At 40.0% G+C, this 20,240-nt stretch overlaps 1 protein-coding gene across 1 annotated transcript in view; it reads right to left on the minus strand.

Moving 5' to 3' along the window:
- The window catches only part of LOC110595204 (peptidyl-prolyl cis-trans isomerase A-like), a 32,554-nt gene extending 23,473 nt beyond the window's left edge, over positions 1–9,081 (minus strand). The window contains exon 1 of the mRNA XM_021709990.1: positions 9,042–9,081. Within this exon, the coding sequence (XP_021565665.1) occupies positions 9,042–9,081 (40 nt within the window). The remainder of the gene's footprint in view (positions 1–9,041) is intronic.
- Positions 9,082–20,240: the final 11,159 nt, after the last annotated feature.

Raw genomic sequence — 20,240 nt, forward strand, 5'->3', positions numbered from 1 at the left:
AAAAAATGCAGAACAAGAAGTTCTACTTTGACCTTTCTGACATTAAAAAAAAAAACCTAAGAATTTCACAAGTATATTCTCCATGCAAAGCTTCCTTGCTAATACTGTCCAAATGTAGACTATTCAAATTCAACTTAGAAATTATCAAACTGATGTAACCTTGAATGTTTTACTATCTAACCCCTGAGGAGTTGCATTTCCTTTGAACTACTACAATAAACTCAACCACAGTCTGTATGTGGAGAAAAGATGGGGTAGGGCTTGGAGAGAGATTATATCCTACCTTGAGAAAACTTTCAGGGAGTGTACTATAAAGGAACAAATAATACTTTCTGGAATGGTGCAAACATCTTTTGTTCTTCCTTTTGAGAGACTAGAAGGCCTTTTTTTTTTTTTTGAATCAGTCTTACTCTGTCGCCCAGGCTGGAGTGCAGTGGCACAGGCACCGCCACCACAGCCTTGACCTGCTGGGCTCAGGCAATCCTTCTGCCAGCCTTCCAGGTAGTAGAACTTCAGGCGCACACTACCATGCCTGGCTAATTTTTTAATTTATTTTAGAGATGAGATCTCACCAAGTTGCCCAGGCTGGTCTTGAACCCGTAGGCTCAGGCAATTCTCTCACCTCGGCCTCCCAAAGTATTGGGATTATAGGTGTGAGCCACTGCGACTGGCCAGAAGAATATTTTTTAAAGTTTTAATGCAAACCTCAAAGCCCTGGAGTTCTATAATTATTCTACTTCCTTGAGACATTTTTCTGACAAATCCTTCTGCAGTCTGTGTACAGCTTTATACATATATTCTAGGTATCAAAGTAGTCCAGTCTTCTCAAAATGCACTCCAATTCTCTCTAGCAATCGCTATAGCACCCCAGCAGCTTCGTAGATATGAATGGGACTGTATTCGACATTTTTTCTGCTATTAATATTTATCTGATCTCATTATTCACATAATTGTATGGCACACCAAAGAGTACATTAGCAAATAAAATAGTTGATTAAAAGGAACATTAATTATCTAATGTTGTCTAAACATGACATGTTGCACAATACACACTGTTGGAAACTTTTATTACTTCCATTGAACATGCTATAAATTTGAAATATTTTGCCCTAAAATTCTCTTTGGAAGCAACAAGTTAGTAATAAGTCAGCAATAAGACACAGTTGAAATGAAAACAAGGGATTCATAAAAAAACTTATAGCAAATATTTTTTCAACACTCAATACCCAAAGTTATTTCTGAAGCCTCAGCATATTTTGGATTAAATATCAAAAGCAAATTATTACAAAAATAAATCCATCTCTTTGCTGAATTTTACTCTGTGTTTGGATGAAGTTGGAGTCAGTTGTTAGCTGCAGGATGAGAGCACAGACGCTGAATCTTTTTATTTTCTTAATTAAGAATGACCATCTCAAGCCCTTGTCAGTGGTTTACAATGGCAATAATCCCTTCCAAAACAGTTGTTACTCTAGATTCTAAGTAGTTTGCGAGAACATTAACCTCAGCTTGACCCCGCCTGGTTGCAGGAGGGTATATAACGGTCAATAATCATTTCTAGAAAATTATCAAGCCAGGGCTGCACCCCAGATTATGTAACTTGCTTTAAAAATAATTATAATGTGTTTGCCATTTTAAAGGACTGGGATCAGCAAAGCTAATGAAAATGTTTAAATCCTTATCAGTTGGAATGAATAGGGCTGGCTCCAGAAAGTGCTGACTTCAACATTTTTTGCACTGCTTTTGTTGATCCTGTCTGCTGATGCACACGACCTATTGATGTGTGGCTTGGCATGCCATGGAGACTCATTCATCCATGTTATAAGTGAAAGGGGCTTCCGGGCCTCTACATGGGCTGCGGCACATTCCTCTAGTTCTCCAACAAAGCTTCTAATTGGCGTCTGTGACTAATGAGCATGAAGTCCCAGGAGAAATGGAACACGGTCTTCCACCACCCATTAAGACGAGCTCCAAGTTCAGAGTTCATGGAACTTGAACCAGGAGAAGGCAGGGCCAGAGCCTGGAGATAAATAATCACTAAGAGTTTCGTTTTCTACCTTTGTAAACTGGCATTGATAATTCTTAGCTAAATTACACTGTACGTTTAGTGTTATTACCTAAGCTATCATAGCCAAGACCCTCACTGGCCCTGTGAAAGGCCACATGCCTCTTTTCTTTTTTTTTTGAGTTGGAGTCTCACTCTGTCGCCCAGGCTGGAGTGCAGTGGCTCCCTCACGGCCACCGCAGCCCTGATCTGCTGGACTCAGGCAATCCTTCCACCTCAGCCTTCCAAGTAGCTGGAACTACAGGCGTGTGCTACCACGCCTGGTTTATTTTTATTTTTATTTTTATTTTTGGTTTGTTGTAGAGAGGAGGTCTCACCAAGTTGCCCAGGCTGGTCTCAAACTCCTGGACTCAGGCAATTCTCTCACCTCGGCCTCTCAAAGTGCTGGGATTACAGGCTTGAGCAATCGCCCGGCTGCATACCTCTTTTCAATAGAATCCAAATGGACCCTTAATGTAGCTAAAGTTTAGTCTGAGTACATTTCTCTAAGCCAAGACATTTTCCCTGTCTTTGTGTAGGGTAGCAATCCTCTTCTGCCTGAGGTCACGCGGAGCAACATAACTGTGGATGTGGGCCCTACTGAGCAGGGAAGAAAGAAGCTAAACTCTTACTATGTACAGAGAATGCTGATGCAGAGAACACTGCCCTAAGATTTGTGTTGTTGTTGTTTTTAAATTCATACTTACTTTCAATTATATGGCTTTTTGCAGTGTAATAGAGGGATAAGTGTACTCCTGTAGCCCTAGCTACTCAGGAGGTTCAGGTAGAAGGATCACCTGAGCCCAGAAGGTCGAGGCTACGGTGAGCCATGATCATGCCAGGATGAAGAACTCAGAGTCATTGCCTATTATTTGTTATATTTAGCCAAGGGCATCAAAGAGGTAATAAAGCCATTAGAATCAGTAAATTGAGCCAGGCTTGGTGTCTCAAGCCTGTAATCCCAGCACTTTGGGAGACTGAGGTGAAAGGATTGCCTGAGCCCATGAGTTTGAGAACAGCCTGGACAACTTGGCCAGAACTCATCTCTACAATACATCAAAAAATTAGCCAGGCGTGATAGCGTGCACTTGTAGTTCCAGCTACTTGGAAGACTGAGGTGGAAGGGTCGCTGATACCCAGCAGGTCGACACTGGGATGGCCATGAGCGTGCCACTGCACTCCATACTGGGCGATGGAGTGAGACTCCAACTCCAAAAAAAAAAAAAAAAAAAGAACTAATAAATTGCTAGGGTCTGGGGGAGAGATTATGCTTATTCCTTAAGATCTTAGCATTGATGTTTGAAAGGACACTTGTAGGTCTTATCTGGTCATTGGTATATTACAGACTTCAAACTTCTAAGTGGCGTGAGTATGAATATATATTCAATAAAAATCTTTCAAATCTCTTGTCCCGGTGCCGTAGCTCACACCTGTAATCTTAGCACTTTTTAGGAAGCCGAGGCAAGGGGATTACTTGAGCACAGAAGTTTGAGACTAGCCTAGGCAACATAGCAAAACCTCGTCTCGACAAAAATAAAAAATAAAGTACTCGAACGTGGTGGTGTACTCCTGTAGTCCTTGCTACTCGGGAGGTTGAGGTAAAAGGCTAACCTGAGCCCAGAAGGTCAAGGCTACAGTGAGCCGTGATCATGCCACTACCCTTAAGCCTGGGCAACACAGTGAGACCCCAACTCAAATAAATAAATAAATAAGTACTTCAAATCTCTTTAAAGAATATTATAATTAATTTTTAATTCTAAATCTGCTACACTCCTTAATTTATAAAATTCGTTCTCCTATTATTGATCTTGTTTTTAAACAGCCATCTTTCTCCCCTATGACTCTACTATCTCTTGTCCAACATATCTATATCCTATCATTTCAACTCATCTATCTCAATTGCTTTACAACTTTTACCCATCCCTGGAAGCTTGATTTAAACTTCCCTTTCTCTTATCCAAAGGGGTCATCCAGTCCTTAGTTGTTCATGGAGCTCTTTTTCCTTTATCCCTTTTATGCCATTACATCAACTCATTATTGCTTTGATTAAGATTCATGATCTTAGACCCATGTGCCTCTCATGGTCAAGGCCAGATTCATGATCTCAGGCCATGTGTGTCTCTGCCCTTGTACCCTGTCCCACATTACCTTGGACTCCCCATGATTTCTTACATCTTCCTAATAAGACCTGTATTCTTAGCATCTGCAGACTCCTTTAGAAACTTGTTGACCATTCTCTTCTGCCATCTCTCACACAAAAATATTTTTACTCACATTCCTTCTTCACTCATAAGTTATAACTCAACCTTTCAATGAAAACTTACTGGATTGGGGTTATTGGGTAATTTGAAGAATTACTAACTTGGAAGACATGATGCATTTGAGCAGCACTCATTTCCTATGTAAAAACATGTATAATTGGCATGCATTGAGAAAGATATGTTTCATTCTTTTCCTGGAACCAGATTATAGATTATTTCTAGGTGAGTATCAGGTTTCAAGTCCTGTACTATCTTGTGTGCCTGCATGAACCTTTAATTTGTGTAATCTATATCACAGCAGATAATGATTATGGTGATATCTATCTAACTCCCTACAGAAAGAGATGTCTAGCAAATGTATGCCTATAATATAAAGTTGTCAGAGTACCAAGAAGTTCTTTCCTTATTCTTTAAGAATTGAAAATTGTACAGAAATTAATAGCCAAGAACCATCCAAAACAGATAAATCATACAGCTGCTCATAAAAATCAGAGCAATACCCACTGGAATTATCTCTTCTTGCACCTAGTGTCATATGACAGTTCTCAATAATATTAAATTTACTATAATTGAAATATGTTATTTTTTTTTTTTTTTAGTTGGAGTCTCACTCTGTCACCCAGGCTGGAGTGCAATGGCATGCTCATGGCTACCCCATCATCAACCTGCTGGGCTCAGGCGATCTTTCTGCCTCAGCCTTCCAAGTAGCCAGTTCTACAGGTACGTGCTACCACACCTGGATAATTTTTGATTTTATTGTAGACATGAGGTCTCACCAAGTTGCCCAGACTGTTCTCGAACCTGTGGGCTCAGGCAATCCTCTCATCTCAACCTCCCAAAGTGCTGGAATTACAGGCTTGAGCCACTGTGCCTGGCCTAAAATATGTTCTTAATATCATATAATTCATCACCATCATCAACTTTTCCAACAACTTTTCTATAAAATCTTTAGCTAGTCTATGATTACTTCAAGATTCCAAAGGCCATTGTAAATCAATGCAGCAATTGGAAGCATGACTCTTTAAATTGATATCCTTTAATCTAGGTGTACTAGGTTCTATCTTCCCTTGGTTTACCAAAAAGATAAAAAGTTAAAGAGTGCCAACAACCTATAAGTGTGTGATAACAGTTCTTCCTCATGGAGGAATGAGAATATGTATTTTTAGATTACTGCATAAATGATTTAGTTAAAACAAAGAATTATTACAGCTCAGTGTTATTGAATATTGAAACATAGTAATGAAAGATATGAAATCACCTTTTTTATATTTTATTAAGAATAGGATTAACATATTGAAATCCAAGGTGAATTTGAAGACTATTTTAAACTCTATAAAACTAGGATTTTACATTCGTCAACAACAGTTCTCCTGTTCTTTGATTATTTGGTGTTTCTAGGTATTTTTAACTTTGGAACACTGAAGCAAAGATGTTCAAATTCAACCTTGGAGTGTCATCTTTTTCCCCAGAAACATTTACTGATCCTGTGTTATTTAAAGGCCAAATGGTGAAAATCTGAAAAGAATGTCAGACCGAACACAGTATAAGGAACACATTTTCACAAAAATAATGATTCCAAGTCTTATAATTTAATTTGCATGGTTGGATGAACTTGTCTTTCTCCTACTTCAAAAAGAACAGCCCTTTCTAGAATGGAAGGGACTTAAATATAATTTTAAAAATAAATTTAAAAATAAAAAATATAACCTACCATACCTTGAACTGCAGCCCTTTGAAAAAGAGGTCAAGTGCCTAAGTTAGCATTCCATAATTATGCTCACTCTACAGTTTCATACTCCATAACAATTTTTTAATTAAAAATGAATTATAACCTACAAGCCCGAGAAAGTGATAAAAGAAGGAAAGAATTGTTCTATATTTCTTTTAACTAAAAATGAAATAACTTAACCTAAAAAGAGTAATGAAATAAGACAGGCTCAATGGCTCAGCCTGTAATCCCCGCACTTTGGGAGGGCAAGGTGAGTGGATTGCCTGAGCCCACAGGTTCAAGACCAGCCCAGGCAACTTGGCGAGACCGCGTCTCTACAATAAATCAAAAATTAGCCAGGCATGGTAGCACATGCCTGTAGTTCCAGTTACTTGGAAGCCTGAGGCAGAAGGATCACCGGAGACCAGCAGATCGATGCTGGGGTAGCCGTGAATGTGTCACTGCACTCCAACCTGGGCGACAGAGTGAGACTCCAATTCAAAAAAAAAAAACAATGAAGTAAATTTTAGGAGGGTGCCCATGCACTGCCCCAGAAAGGAATGGACCTTGTTACCTAGAACATGAGGAAATACACTTTTGGTGTTTTCTCAGGGGAGCTGAGAAAATAGTTCCTAGGAGAACTTCCTTAGCTTGTTTCGAAAAGTATATTATTAAAATCTGAGAATCAGATCTTAGTTATCTGAGTTAGTAAGCAAAACTGTAATAAACAATCTATACTTCTCAGTGACTTCTCACTGTAAAGGTGTGGTTATCACGGCATAGTTTAATAGTGGCCAGATAAGTGCAGCTTGATGCTCTTCTCCATGCATTCATTCAGAGACCCAAGCTATTTACAGTGTGTGGTTTCGCTATTTCTAGGGCTCTGACCTTCTCTGTATTTGGCTGACCAATGAGAGGAAATCATGAAGGACTGCCCAGGAGATCTTCTGGTTCTAAACCTGACAGTCCAAACCTATATCACTTTTGCCTTCGTTCTGTTGGCTAAACCTCAATTACTAATTACAGCCCTACCTAACCACAAGGGAGACTGGGAAATTTTAACCTGGCTGGTTGAAAGAGGAAAAGGAAATAGGATTTGATGAACACAGAGCACTCTGCCACATGAGCAATAGTTTTGAGTTCCAGCCTAAGAAGGTGTGTGAAAATACATGGCCGGTCCTGGATGCTAGTAGCTATCAGAAAATACAAGACCAAGTGTGTTCATTACAGGGAACTATAGCTACATGCTGCCTAGTAGGAAGCAAGCTCGACTGGGTATAACATGAACCAGACATTTTCTCTGCCCTCAGGCAGTATATGGTCTTCTAAAGGAGAACTATGTTCTGGCTGTACAGCAGGATGTTAAATTTGGAAGTTTCTACTGAGGTTCTTATTCTAATATAGATGAAATTCCAAAGTGAGGTACCAGATCAAGGTGCCAATTATCAAAGGAAAATCAAGAGTGGGTTCTGTACACTAAAAATTTCTCAGTTCAAAGAGGATATAAATGACCCTCCAAGAGAGGACTTCATAAGGAAAGATTCTGTTATTTAAAAGATGCTGGCCAGGCACGGTGGCTCAAGCCTGTAATCCTAGCACTTTGGGAGGCCGAAGTGAGAGGATTGCCTGAGTTCATGGGTTCAAGAACAGCCTGGGCAACTTGGGAGACCTCATCTCTCCAATAAACCAAAAAATGAGCAGAGCATGGTAGTGCGCACCTATAATTCTGGCTACTTGGAAGGCTGAGGCTGAAGGATCACCTGAACCCAGCAGGTCGAGGCTGCAGTGGCTGTGAGCGTGCCACTGCACTCCAGCCTTGGTGACTGAGTGAGACTCCAACTGAAAAAAAAAGATGCTGGGCCCAGATTACTGGTCACATCCTGATTACTGATCACATGAGCACAAAGGTGAGAACAACAGACCCTGGTCACTGCTAAATAAGGGAAGAAGGGAGTAGGGATAAGGGACACATAACCACACACTGGATTCCAGGTCCACTGTTGGGGGAGAAAGGGCCCACTGGAAGACCAAACTTCATGCAATTTACTTATGTAGTAAATCCTCACATGTACCCCACAACTCTAAAATATAAATAAATAGGGTAAGAAAGTAAAAGTTAAAAGACGCTGAATAAGGTATGGGGGAATGCTGTCTGCCACCTCAGCTAAACTCTAAGAAGACTGAGTGCCATTTTAAGAACTTGGCACCTAGCTCCTGGGGTTGAAGAGCGCGATATGGACTGATAACTCAAACCCGAGAAATCTGGAGGTGGTTACACTATGACTGGCAAATTGTTCAGATGGTGGGAGCAAAGGAAAGTTTTTGCTGGGTTGAAATCGACCTGCCTCCCGAGAATTTGTTCTGTGAAAGAACGAGGATGCATCCAATATGGCTGCCAAAAGGGGCATAGACTCTCAACAGAGAAAAATGGCAAGTAGACAGCTGAGAAAGAAGTGACCAACTGAATTCAGCTGCATTGCTTGAGAAAACAAAAGTGGGAAGGGTGAGAGAATCTCTGAAGAACCCACAAAAGTGATGTTAGGAAGAAAGGATAAGCTTTAAATATTAGCTAAGCTCTTCTATGATTCTATTAGTCAAAATAGATCTCTTCTGTTCCTCTGTCTCTCTTTCTGGAAATGGAGGTTGACAAGAAGCAGCAGTTAGTAAGTGAAGGAGAATGGGTATTAGCACGCTAGAGAAAGCCAAATATACTCTCTTTTTTTGTTTTTTTGTTTTGTTTTGAGTTGGAGTCTCACTCTGTCACCCAGGCTGGAGTACAGTGGCATGCTCATGGCCACTGCAACCTCGACCTGCTGTGCTCAAGTGATCCTTCCACCTCAACTGTCCAATAACTGGAACTACAGTCACTCTCCACCACGCCTGGTTAATATTTTGATTTATTGTAGAGATGAGGGCTCACCAAGTTGTCCAGGCTGGTCTTGAATCCATGGACTCAGACAATCCTCTCACCTCGGCCTTCCAAAGTGCTGGGATTATAAGCTGGAGCCACCATGTCCAGCCTCAAACATACTCTTTATGCTGAAGATGGCAGCTTGCTTGCAGGCGGCCATGGTTGTACATGGTTAAGAAGTGTTATCTTTGAGTGATGATAAGAACACTCAAAACAAATACACAATAGATAGGTAGATAGATAAATAAACACTGATGAATATTGGGCTGGGTGTTCTAATGTCTAAATTCAGACTACGTTTTGTAACCCCCTGTGAACATAGAACTTTTTCTCAACTGGGAGTGATCAGACAATCATGGTTTTGCCTGAGCTTTCATCAGGGTCAGGGGAAGAACCCACCCCTTTGATCAGGCTTAGAGGAACAGTGACAGGCAAAAACAACAGTTATTTTATGACTGTAGCTGCCACAGCTAATTTGTTCAATGTGTCATTTACATTTGAATTCTGGAGAAGTTCCCGGGGAGAAGTACAAATAAAGTACGCTGGGAGGTCAAACAGACAGTGCTTGCTACTAGCTGGAGTAAAAGTGTGCTTAAGGAAGGGTTTCATGGAGAAGCCATGATATGCACCAGACCTTCAAGATGAAGGAGTTCGGATGTGCAAAGATTTGTGATGGGCTGGGGGAGAATAGGTAGCTGATGGAACATTGTTAAGGGCATTTTCAGCACAGCAAACAGAAAAAGGCAAGGAGACAGGAAAACAGAGCAGATGCGATTAATTCCGATTGGCTGAAGCCAAGCATGGGGCAATAATGGAAAATAAGGTAGAAAGTGTTGCCTTCTAGCTTGGGGAAAAGGCATAAGGCATGCTTGAAACCTCAGCAGGGTGTCTGCAGAAAAGGCAGGGTATCAGGGACTAGGTTCTGAGGGCAAAAGGAGAACCCTGGGAGCTGGGCTGACCTTCACAGTAGGTGCCAAATGTCCACAGTCTCATGGAGCTATGGAGCATTACTTTTTATCTAGATCATGTTGATATCCAAGAAGGCTAATGAGATAAGTGGAGTGTGAAAATAAGGAATTGTAGGCAAGGGATGACACATTCAGCAAATTGTGCTTGAGGGTAGCGGTCTTAGCTTGGAGTAGGTTTGGGAGTCAAAACTGTATAGATAGGAACAACTTTTCAGACAGGCAGCTCCAAGGTTCTGTGACCTCTGGCAAGTAAGTTGACTTCTCTAAGCCTCCATTTCCTGATCTGTAAAGTGACTGTGATAATATGAAATAAAAGAATACACACGCAGATCACCCATCTGGCTTCCTGACACATATCTGGGTACCAGGAAAAACTAACTTCCTTCTATTTCCAAGTAGGCTGCAATTTTAGTGATGGTCCCTGCCTCAGTGAGGGATTTAGAAGAGAAATGAGGACTCCAAAGTAGATGCTCTGTGTCATGGGCTAAGTCATCAGTGGGCGTTGGGGGAAGGCTTTAGGTCAGTGAGTTTTAGATCTCCTGTATACTGAGCTTAGAGCAGAAAGCACACACCCTATGCCAATTCTGAGTCTTCTATCCTTGGGTGGCATTGGGGCAGGAACTAGGTGGGACTGAGTTTGCAGGTCCTAAGTCTTCTGTGTCTAATGTGCTCAGGGAAGCAGAAACAAAATGGATAATGGGGAGGAGGTATGCCAACCAAAGAGTCTGAATGTTATTCTAATGTGATCGCAGGCTTTTAAGCAGGACAGAGCAGAGGAGCAGAGAGATCTGAGACCTGATGTGTCCATGCAGCAATGGACAGGAGCTGGCAAGGTGAGCAAGGGGCAGCCAAGATGGCAGAAACAGCACAGACCAAGGCTCGAAGGCAGAGAGGAATGGCAAGAAGCAGGAGACAGGGGCTGTAATCCCAGCTCTGCCATGAAATTTCTGAGCCTTGGTTTCTCCAACTGTCAAACGGGCTCTGAGTGACACCTCACTTACCCATAGGCTGAGATCTGAAATTGCATCTAATCACAATTCAGCCAAACATAAAAGTAAATAAAAACTGTCTTTGGGCAGTCAGTGTAGACATCATTACAACCGTCACACTGAGACAGTACTCCTCTCCAGCTTCTTGGTCAGTGACTACATACTTAATTTGGAGACAATTTTAATGTACTTGACATTCTAATGACTCTTCCCAGAGAACTGAAGTTGCAAATAAAAGGGGTATTAAAGATTATGAGATTCAGGCATGTGAATCGAACAAGCATAGAGGAGATCAAAGGAAGCAAAGGAATTATTTTCAAAATAGCAAGATAGATTCAGCCAGTGTGAACAAGAGTGAACACAGCTCCCTCTGTTCTGGGATCTATACATATTTGTGCTTTACTTTGGAGTCTCCAAACATACTGAATAATTGATGTTTGCAAAGATAGTTCTGAGTCATCAAGAAATGGATAAATTATATCCAGAAGCCTCTATGACTAAAGAAGCAGGAAAGGGGAGTGTAAGATATTTTTTAAGTTCAGTTCAAAATTATAAACTGTTAAAATGTAGAGTTTTTCAAGAGAGTAAGTTTTCATTATAAGAACATTCATTTATTCAATATTTGTCTTTTGCAAGGCACATGATTCTCACTATAATGATGCAGTTATAAAACAAGTAAAAGGGGGGAAAGAGATATCCCAGAACATAGTCAAATGAGTAATCATCATCTCATCATAGGAGAGTATACACTTACACTGACGATCCTGCCTTTACTGAAAATAATTTTGTGGTTTGTATGTATTATCTACAAAGCTTTTTAGTGAGTTTCTAGTAAGATAAGACAGCAGCCTCTTTAGAATCTCACCTGGTCATTTACAAGGAAAACCTCCATCTCCAATGACAACATATTTTGTGCCTGGTTCTTCCAGAAAACATTGGATAAGCCCCCTGTGGGGGCTCTGCATGGTCCTTAAAATTAGCTGAGTTAGCCGGGCTCGGTGGCTCAGCCTGTAATCCCGCACCTTTGGGAGGCTGAGATGAGTGGATTGCCTGAGCCTACGGGTTCGAGACCCGCCTGGGCAGCGAGACCTCATCTCTACAAAAAATCAGCCGGGCGTGGTGGCGCATGCCTGTAGTTCCTACTACTCGGAAGGCTGAGGCGGAAGGATCGCCGGAGCCCAGCAGGTCAAGGCTGCAGTGGCCGGGAGCCGCCACTGCACTCCAGTCTGGGTGACAGAGTGAGACTCCAACTCAAAAAAAAAAAAAATTAGCTGAGTTTAGCTAAATTATCCATATTATTCACAAGGATCATCCTTATTTATTTATGTCTGAGTCGGAGTATTGCTCTGTCACCCAGACTGGAGTGCAGTGGCATAATCACAGCTCACCACTGTCTTGACCTTCTGGGTTCAGGTGATCCTTCCCCGTCAGCCTTCTGGACAGCTGGGACTACAAGTACATACCACCACGCCCAACTAATTTTTTTTTTTTTTGTCTTTTTTGTAAAGACAAGGTTTTACTATGTTGCCTAGGCTAGTTTCAAGCTCTAAAGTTCCAGCCTCAGCCTCCCAGAGTGCTGGGATTACAGGTGTGAGCCACCTCACGAAGCCTGTTCTTTTAACTGCTTACAGAAACATCAAACCTACACTAAAGGTCAAAATATTGCTACCAATTAAAGGATTTTTGTGTTTTGTTTTGTTTTTTCTTTCTTATATTTTTTTCTCTTTTGAGAAAGGTCTTGCTATATTGTCCAGGCTAGTCTGGAACGCAAGAGATCTTTCCACTTCAGTCTCCCAAGTAGCTGGCATTATAGGCACAAGCCACCACTCCCAGCCGAAAAGATTTTCTTTTTTAAATGTACCACACACTCTGATGTCAGAATCCAGAGTGGAGTATCAAAGGGGGCTTAAAAGATGACAGTGTCATTAAAATAAGGTAACTCACTTAATAGAAACCCTAACCTCACCATCACACAATATGTCCACGTAGCAAACTTGCACAGGCACCCCATGAATCTAAATATAATAATAAGGTAACTCCTTTTTTTTTGTTTCTTTTTTTTTTTTTGAGTTGGAGTCTCACTTTATCGCCCAGACTAGAGTACAGTGGCACACTCCTGGCCATCACAGCCTCGATGTGCTGTGCTCCAGTGACTATTCCACCTCAGCCTTCTAAGTGGCCAGAACTACAGGTGCGTGCTACCACGCCCAGCTAATTTTTTATTTATTGTAGAGACGCGGCCTCGCCAAGTTGCCTGGGGGATCTCGAACCCGAGGGTTCAGGCAATCCACTCACCTTGGTCTCCCAAAGTGTTGGGATTATAGACTGAGCCACCGAGCCAGGCCAAGGTAACTCCTTTGAAGACAATACTCATTTAATATGCAAGTTTTGGCATACTTTAAAAAAAACAAAAATTGCATGTCACGTGGAATCACATTTGAGAGAGAATATTGACAATTATAAGTGTAATTGGATGCACAAAAGTAAAAGTAGTGCTGTCACCACTGTAATATTGGTTACTTGGCTGCCTGAAGGTTGCAGAAGCACAGTTTTGCCCTCACGGTGGTTGGCAGGATCACCATAGCTCTCTCTGCCTCAGGCAGCCAGGCATAGTGATGATTGAATTCTGCAGAGACTGCAAGTAGGTGTGTCAACACCACTCAAATTCAGATGCTGGGCTTGCAGCAGGCATCCCTGGGCCCTGCAGTGGTGTTCTCCCCCATGGTGACTCAGAGCAGAGAGCGACACTTTACAGATATTTTTTTCTTTTCTTTTTTTGAGTCTGGGTGTCACTCTGTCATCTAGGCTAGAGTACAGTGGCACGATCAGGGCTTACCACAGCCTCAACCTCGTGGGCTCAGGCAAGCCTTCTGCCTCAGCCTCCCAGCAGCTGGGACTGCAGGTGTGTGCCACCACACCCCCAGTTGATAGTTTTATTTTTGTGGAGATGAGGTCTCACTATGTTGTCCAGACTGGTCTTGAACTCCTGGGCTCAAGCAATCCTCCTGCCTCGGTTTCCCAAAATGTTGAGATTACAGGCGTGAGCAGACATTTTCTTCCCCTGCACCTACATTCTCTTTAGAGGGACCCATAACATTTGAGAAAACCTGCTATACTCAAGATGCCCAGCACCATTAAGTTGGACCCAGAACCAAAACTTTTTGCCCAGATGTTGTTTTAAATTGTTATGGTTCAAGTTCATTTTTAAAATGTGTATTTTAATAAATAGAATCAAGGACGGGTGTGGTGGCTCATGCCTGTAATCCCAGAACTTTGGGAGGCAGAGATGAGAAGATTATCTGAGCCCAGGGATTCGAGACCAGCCTTGGCAATTTGGTGAGACCTCATCTCTACAATAAATCAAAAAATTAGCCAAGCATGGTGGCACATGCCTGTAGTTCCAGCTACTTGGAAGGCTGAGGCGGAAGGATCACCTGAGCCCAGAAGGTAGAGGCTGTGGTCACCATTAAGTGTCACTGCACTCCAGCCTGGGTGACAGAGAGAGATTTTGACTCAAAAAAAAAAAAAAAAAACCATCAAATCATACACTATGTGCCAAGTCTGAACTTGTAGAGACAGTATGCTTTATTTGGAAAGTTTCAACATTAAATATCCTATTTATCCTGGAGATTTGAAGCATTAAGACTTAATCTGTTTATTCCCCTACTAAACTGATATCATGACATCCTAGTAAAAATACATCTTTTCTATGCATGGTTTTAATAAACAAGGATTTAAGTAGACACGTCAGTTCATATTCAGCAGTTCTTTCAAGTGCACAAGTAAATTGTATTGGTCTATTAATTGCATTGGTCTGTTTACTTTGTATTGGTCTATTTACTTTACTTTAAACCACATATTTCAAAATATAGAAATATATTCTTAATGCAGATTTTAAAATGCAGAAAAGTTGAAATTGAGAAGAAAAATAAAAGATAATCACTATGAATATATAGTAGTACAAGGTTCCTCCCAACCTTAGTATTACACATGGTTTTCTTCTGGGCTTCTAGTTTACAGGATTTGGTTGTATTGGTTTAATGTACTTGCTATTGTTATATATGTGATCAGACTATTTTTTTCCTTTAAGATGAAATGTTTTTATGTTATTATAATCTATCAGTAGATATACATTTTAATGACTATATAGTTTCCCATAAAATGAATATTCCATAATTGACTTAGCTAATTTTCTATTATTTTAAATTTACATTTCTTCCTTTTTTAAAAAAGAAAAAAAGAAAGAAAGAAAGAAAAAAATAAAAGTCACTTCAATGGGCATTTATATATTACCATCTCTCCATATTTGGAATTATTTTGCGATATAGTCTCAGAAATGTTACCGATCAAAATTGTAATTACATTTTGAAGAATCGTCACACACATGAATTCAGTGTCTAAAGTGGTTTTGTTCTTTGACCATTTTACAGTTTTATATCAAGAGCCCTAATGTCATGAGATTTTATCAATTTGTTTTCTTTGAGTTGGTGTCTCACTCTGTCGTCCAGGCTGGAGTGCAATGGCACTCTCATGGCCACCACACCTCGAACTGCTGGGCTCAGGTGATCTTTCTGTCTCAGCCTTCCAAGTAGCTGGAACTACAGGAGCGAGCCACCATGCCTGGCTTATTTTTTGATTTATTGTAGAGACAAGGTCTCACCAAGTTTCCCAATCTGGTCTTGAACCCCTGAACTCAGGCAATCCTCTCACCTCAGCCTCCCAAAGAGCTGGGATTACAGGATTGAACCACTGTACCTAGCGAATTTTATCACTTTTTAAAGCTAGCATGTAACATTGTAGTTTCATTTAGTGTGCATTTCTTAATGCTGAAAAATTTTTATATCTAATTTTTTATGAGAAAAGAAGTTGTTTATTCAGGTCTAAATACTTTCTTAAAATTTATATAACAGCTGTATTAGCAATATTAAACCTTTATCATATTTCTGTGAATATTTTTTCCAAAAATTTTTTGCCTTTTCATTTAACTTTAGTTATCTGTATGATTTTTTTTATTTTTTAACATAAAAAAGTTGATTGCCATTATCACTTTTAAGCTTAGGAACTTTTTCAGATATTTAATAATATTTACCTCTACTTGCCTAGTTCATGGAATATTTCTGTTTTTAATATATTTCTATTTGGAATTTAGTTTAGCTATATGCTCTAATATGTAATTATAAATTACTCTTTTCTAACTAGCTAAGCTATTATTCCAAAATTATTCATTTTGTCCATATTGGTTTCTGGTGTTTCCTTTAGTATATTGATTTGGTATACTGATTTCTCATATACTGTATTATAGATTCTGTTTTGGAATTATTTGTGTTGTCTTGTTCATCTACATATCTTTATATCAACACTGAAATATGTCATTATTCCCGCGGGTTCGAGACCCGCCTGGGCAGCAGGACCTCATCTCTACAATAAATCAAAAAATCAGCCGGGCATGGCAGCACATGCCTGTAATTCCGGCTACTCAGAAAGCTGAGGCGGAAGGGTCGTGGGAGCCCAGCAGGTCGAGGCTGCGGTGGCCGGAAGCAGCCACTGCACTCCAGTCTGGGCGACAGAGTGAGACTCCAAATCAAAAAAAAAAAAAAACAAACAAACAAAAAAAAGAAATATGTAATTATTATACCTTGATAGTATATCGAAGTATTAATTCAGGTTTGCCTGCTTCATTCTTATTCTTTTCAACAATTTTTTCAATTGATTAACTTTGGTTTAGAGCACCAGTTTGATAATCGACCTGGACTATTACATTGGTTCTTCCACCAATTGATTATGTGATCTTGAGCAACTTATATAATTTATTTTGGCCTCAGTTTTCCTGCCTGAAAAATAGAGATGGTAATAGTAATACACACTTCATGGTTTATTACAAGGATCATCTGAGATAATGTATATAGTAATCCCCTCACCCGTGGGAATAGTTCCAAGACCCCCAAGTGAATGTTTGAAACCACAGGTAGTTGTACCCCACATCTTTAAAATAAAGAAATAAAAAAAGAAAAAGAAACCACAGATAGCACCAAACCTGATACATACTATTTTTTTTCACTTAACATTTTGAACCAAGGTTAATTTAAACCACAAAAAGCATTGGAGTTTTTACACTTATGATTAAATTAGGCAGAATAAGATTTTAACAGCAATCATTAATAATAAAATAGAATAATTATAACAATATATTGTTCATAATCTCATGAATAGAAGACTTATTCTTTCCATAGATCTTAGCAAACTCAGCACACAATATTTTTTCCTCATGAAGTCAAGAACTTTCACCTTTTAACCTAAAGGAATCACTATACAACTTCTCTTTGGCATATCTGAATTTTCAGTATCACTACTGTTGTGTTTTGGGACCATTATGAAGTAAATAAGGATTATTTGAACCCAAGCACTGCAATACTGATACCACAACAGTCGATCTGATAACCCAGATGGCTCCTAAGTGGGGTAGCTTAGACAGCATGGATCCTCTGGACAGAGGGATGATTCATATCCTGGGTGGAACATACCAGGACTGCATGAGATTTCATCATGCCACTCAGAACAGCAGGCAATTTAAAACAGCAGTTGTTTATTTCTAGAATTTTCCACTTAATATTTTTGAACCACGTTTAATTGAAACCACAGAAAGCAAGATCACAATAAAGTGGGACTACTGTATATAAATTATTAAAGGTAGTGCTTGACAAACATTATATAGTCAATAAATGTTAGCTCTTACTGTAATTTGCAAATAGTGATTGTCGCATCCTTTCCAATCATTATATCTCATTTCTGTCATGTCTTATTGCACAGTCCAGAAAGTCTAAAACAATTTAAATAATAATGGGAGTTCAAGTTCTGTTCTGGATAAGATGGTCTTTTCCATTGAAGGTAGTTGTGAAACCTGGACAGTATTTATGAAGCAGCTTTTTGAAGACTGAAAAGTTTTGTGGGGTAGAAGACTGAAATTCAAACTACTATATTTACAGTATTTGGCTGTATTTGTTTTTTAATGTTCTTGCTATTGTTATACATGTAATCAGAATATTTTTTCTTTTTTCCTTTAACATGAAATGCTTTTATACTAGTATGGCAACAAGCGTACCTTTTTTGTTTCCCCCAACATCTCCTGGACTGAGCTCAAAAGGGCATTGGTGGCAGGGGTGTGGTGGCTCAAGCCTGTAATCCCAGTACTTTGGGAGGCCGGGGCAAGGGGATTGTCTGATCCCAGGGGTTCGACATCTGCCTGGGCAAATTGGTGAGACCTCGTCCCTACAATATATCAAAAAATTAGCTGTTCGTGGTAGCACACACCTGTGGTTCCAGCTACTTGGAAGGCTGAGGTGGAAGGATCTCCTGAGCTCAGCAGGTTGACGCTGGGATGGCTATGAGCATGCCACTGCACTCCAGACTGGGCAACAGAGTCAGACTCTGACTCAAAAAAAGGGGGACACATTGGTGCTAACAGAGACACCCACAGGAGAATTCCCTTATTTCTGGCTCAAAGAGCAAGAAAGGAATCTCTAATGCTCAGAGAGAGTAGAAATCTCCCTTTCTCTCTGCTTTCCTTTTCTCTGTTCTCTGAAGAAGGTAACTTTTCTATTCAACCCTTCAATTAAAGGAACTGTTCTTCCAAGAGTCTGGGGCCCATATCTGTTGGTTTCATTCTTTCTATCCTTCTATCACTAGGATCCAGACGCAGTGTAGTCACAGGCAGTATGTCATAGCAGCAGGGTAAATAAAGTCCCAGATTTCTTGGAAAGCCTCAGGAAATTGAAAATGGCCATATTGCAGAGGCTGATCAGAACGAGTACCCTGGACCCCATCAGGTCAGTTGCCTGATAAATTAAAAGATAAGCAATCTCCATAGGCATTAAAGAAGAACCAGGCTCTCATACATAACGTTCAAAGCATCCAGGATATAATCCAAAATTCCTCAGTATATTAATAACCAAGAAAACCATAACTTACCAGGCAAAAGAAAATCAACAAGCCGTAACACAGTGCTGTGATGACACAGATTGGAATTATCTGATGACAGATTTAAAGACTCTTACAAAAGTGTTCCAAGTAAGCACAAACTCTTGAAACAAATAGAAATAGCAATATTTCCAAACACTTGAAAATTGAACAATAAGTTTATGAAATCAAAGAGGAAGTCTCAAGAGAATTAAAAAATATTTTGAACTGAACCAAAAAAAAGAAATAACTCAAAATTTGTGAGATTCAGCTAACGGAGTACTTAGAAGAAAATTTGTATTATACGCTTATATTAAAGAAAGAAGAAAAGTCTCAAATCAATAATCTAAACTTATGCCTCAAGAAACTATAAAAAGAGCAAAAATAAGGGTAGGTATGGTGGCTCATGCTTGTAATCCAAATACTTTAGCAAATCAAGGAAGGAGGATTGCTTGAGGACAGGAGATTGAGACCAGCCTAAGAATTATAGCAAGACCTTGTCTCCACACACACAAAAAAATTTTTTTAATTAGCTGGGCATAGTAGTGCATGCTTGTAGTCCCAGCTACTTGAGAGGCTGAGGGAGGATCACCCAATCCCAGGAGATTGAGGTTGCATTGAGCCATGATCATGCCACTGCACTCCAATCTGGGTGACAAAGTGAGACTTTGACTCAAAAAAAAAGCAAAAAGAAACCAAATAAAAGCAGAAAAAGGAGGCTAGGTGAGATGACTGACACCTGTAATCCCAGAACTTTGGGAGGCAGAGGCGAGAGGATTGCCTGAGCCCAGGGGTTCAAGACCAACCTGGGCAACTTGGTAAGACTATGTCTCTTCTATAAATCACAAAATTAGCCAGGTATGGTGGTGCATGCCTGTGGTTCCAGCTACTTGGAAGACTAAGGCGGAAGGATCGCCTAAGCCCAGACGGTCAAGGCTGCGGTGGCCATGAGCAAAAGTTATAAAGAAAATAAGTGAAACCTAAAGCTAGATCTTGTATTAAGAATCAAGACTTGATGTGAGGAGTGTTTAGAAATCAGTCTATTGAAGATAGAGAGATTTTATCATGAAAAGAGAGGGAGGTAATTTGTTTACTGTACTGAAATTAAAATTTGGTGACAATGAATATTCCTCCATTACTCATGACTGGGGTCATTTTTTTCCTGACAAACAAAAGAAATGTTTATCTGACAAATGAGGAGAACCAAAAAAAACCAGAATTTGTTTATTAAAACATTGTGTACTTATTCTTGCATGTTTAAACTTCAGTCATCATCAAAGTACTCTATATTCGATGCAATACACCTACTGAAATGCTTTTTCCACTGCTCAGTTTTTGAACTCATCAATTCTGATGCCTTCTAGTACTTCTACTTTTTTTTGTTTCACCTCTCATGGGCCAAATGTTTC

Source organism: Carlito syrichta, unplaced genomic scaffold, assembly GCF_000164805.1.
Source record: "Carlito syrichta isolate Samal-C Ts95f unplaced genomic scaffold, Tarsius_syrichta-2.0.1 Scaffold287858, whole genome shotgun sequence".
Lineage (NCBI taxonomy): Eukaryota > Metazoa > Chordata > Mammalia > Primates > Tarsiidae > Carlito > Carlito syrichta.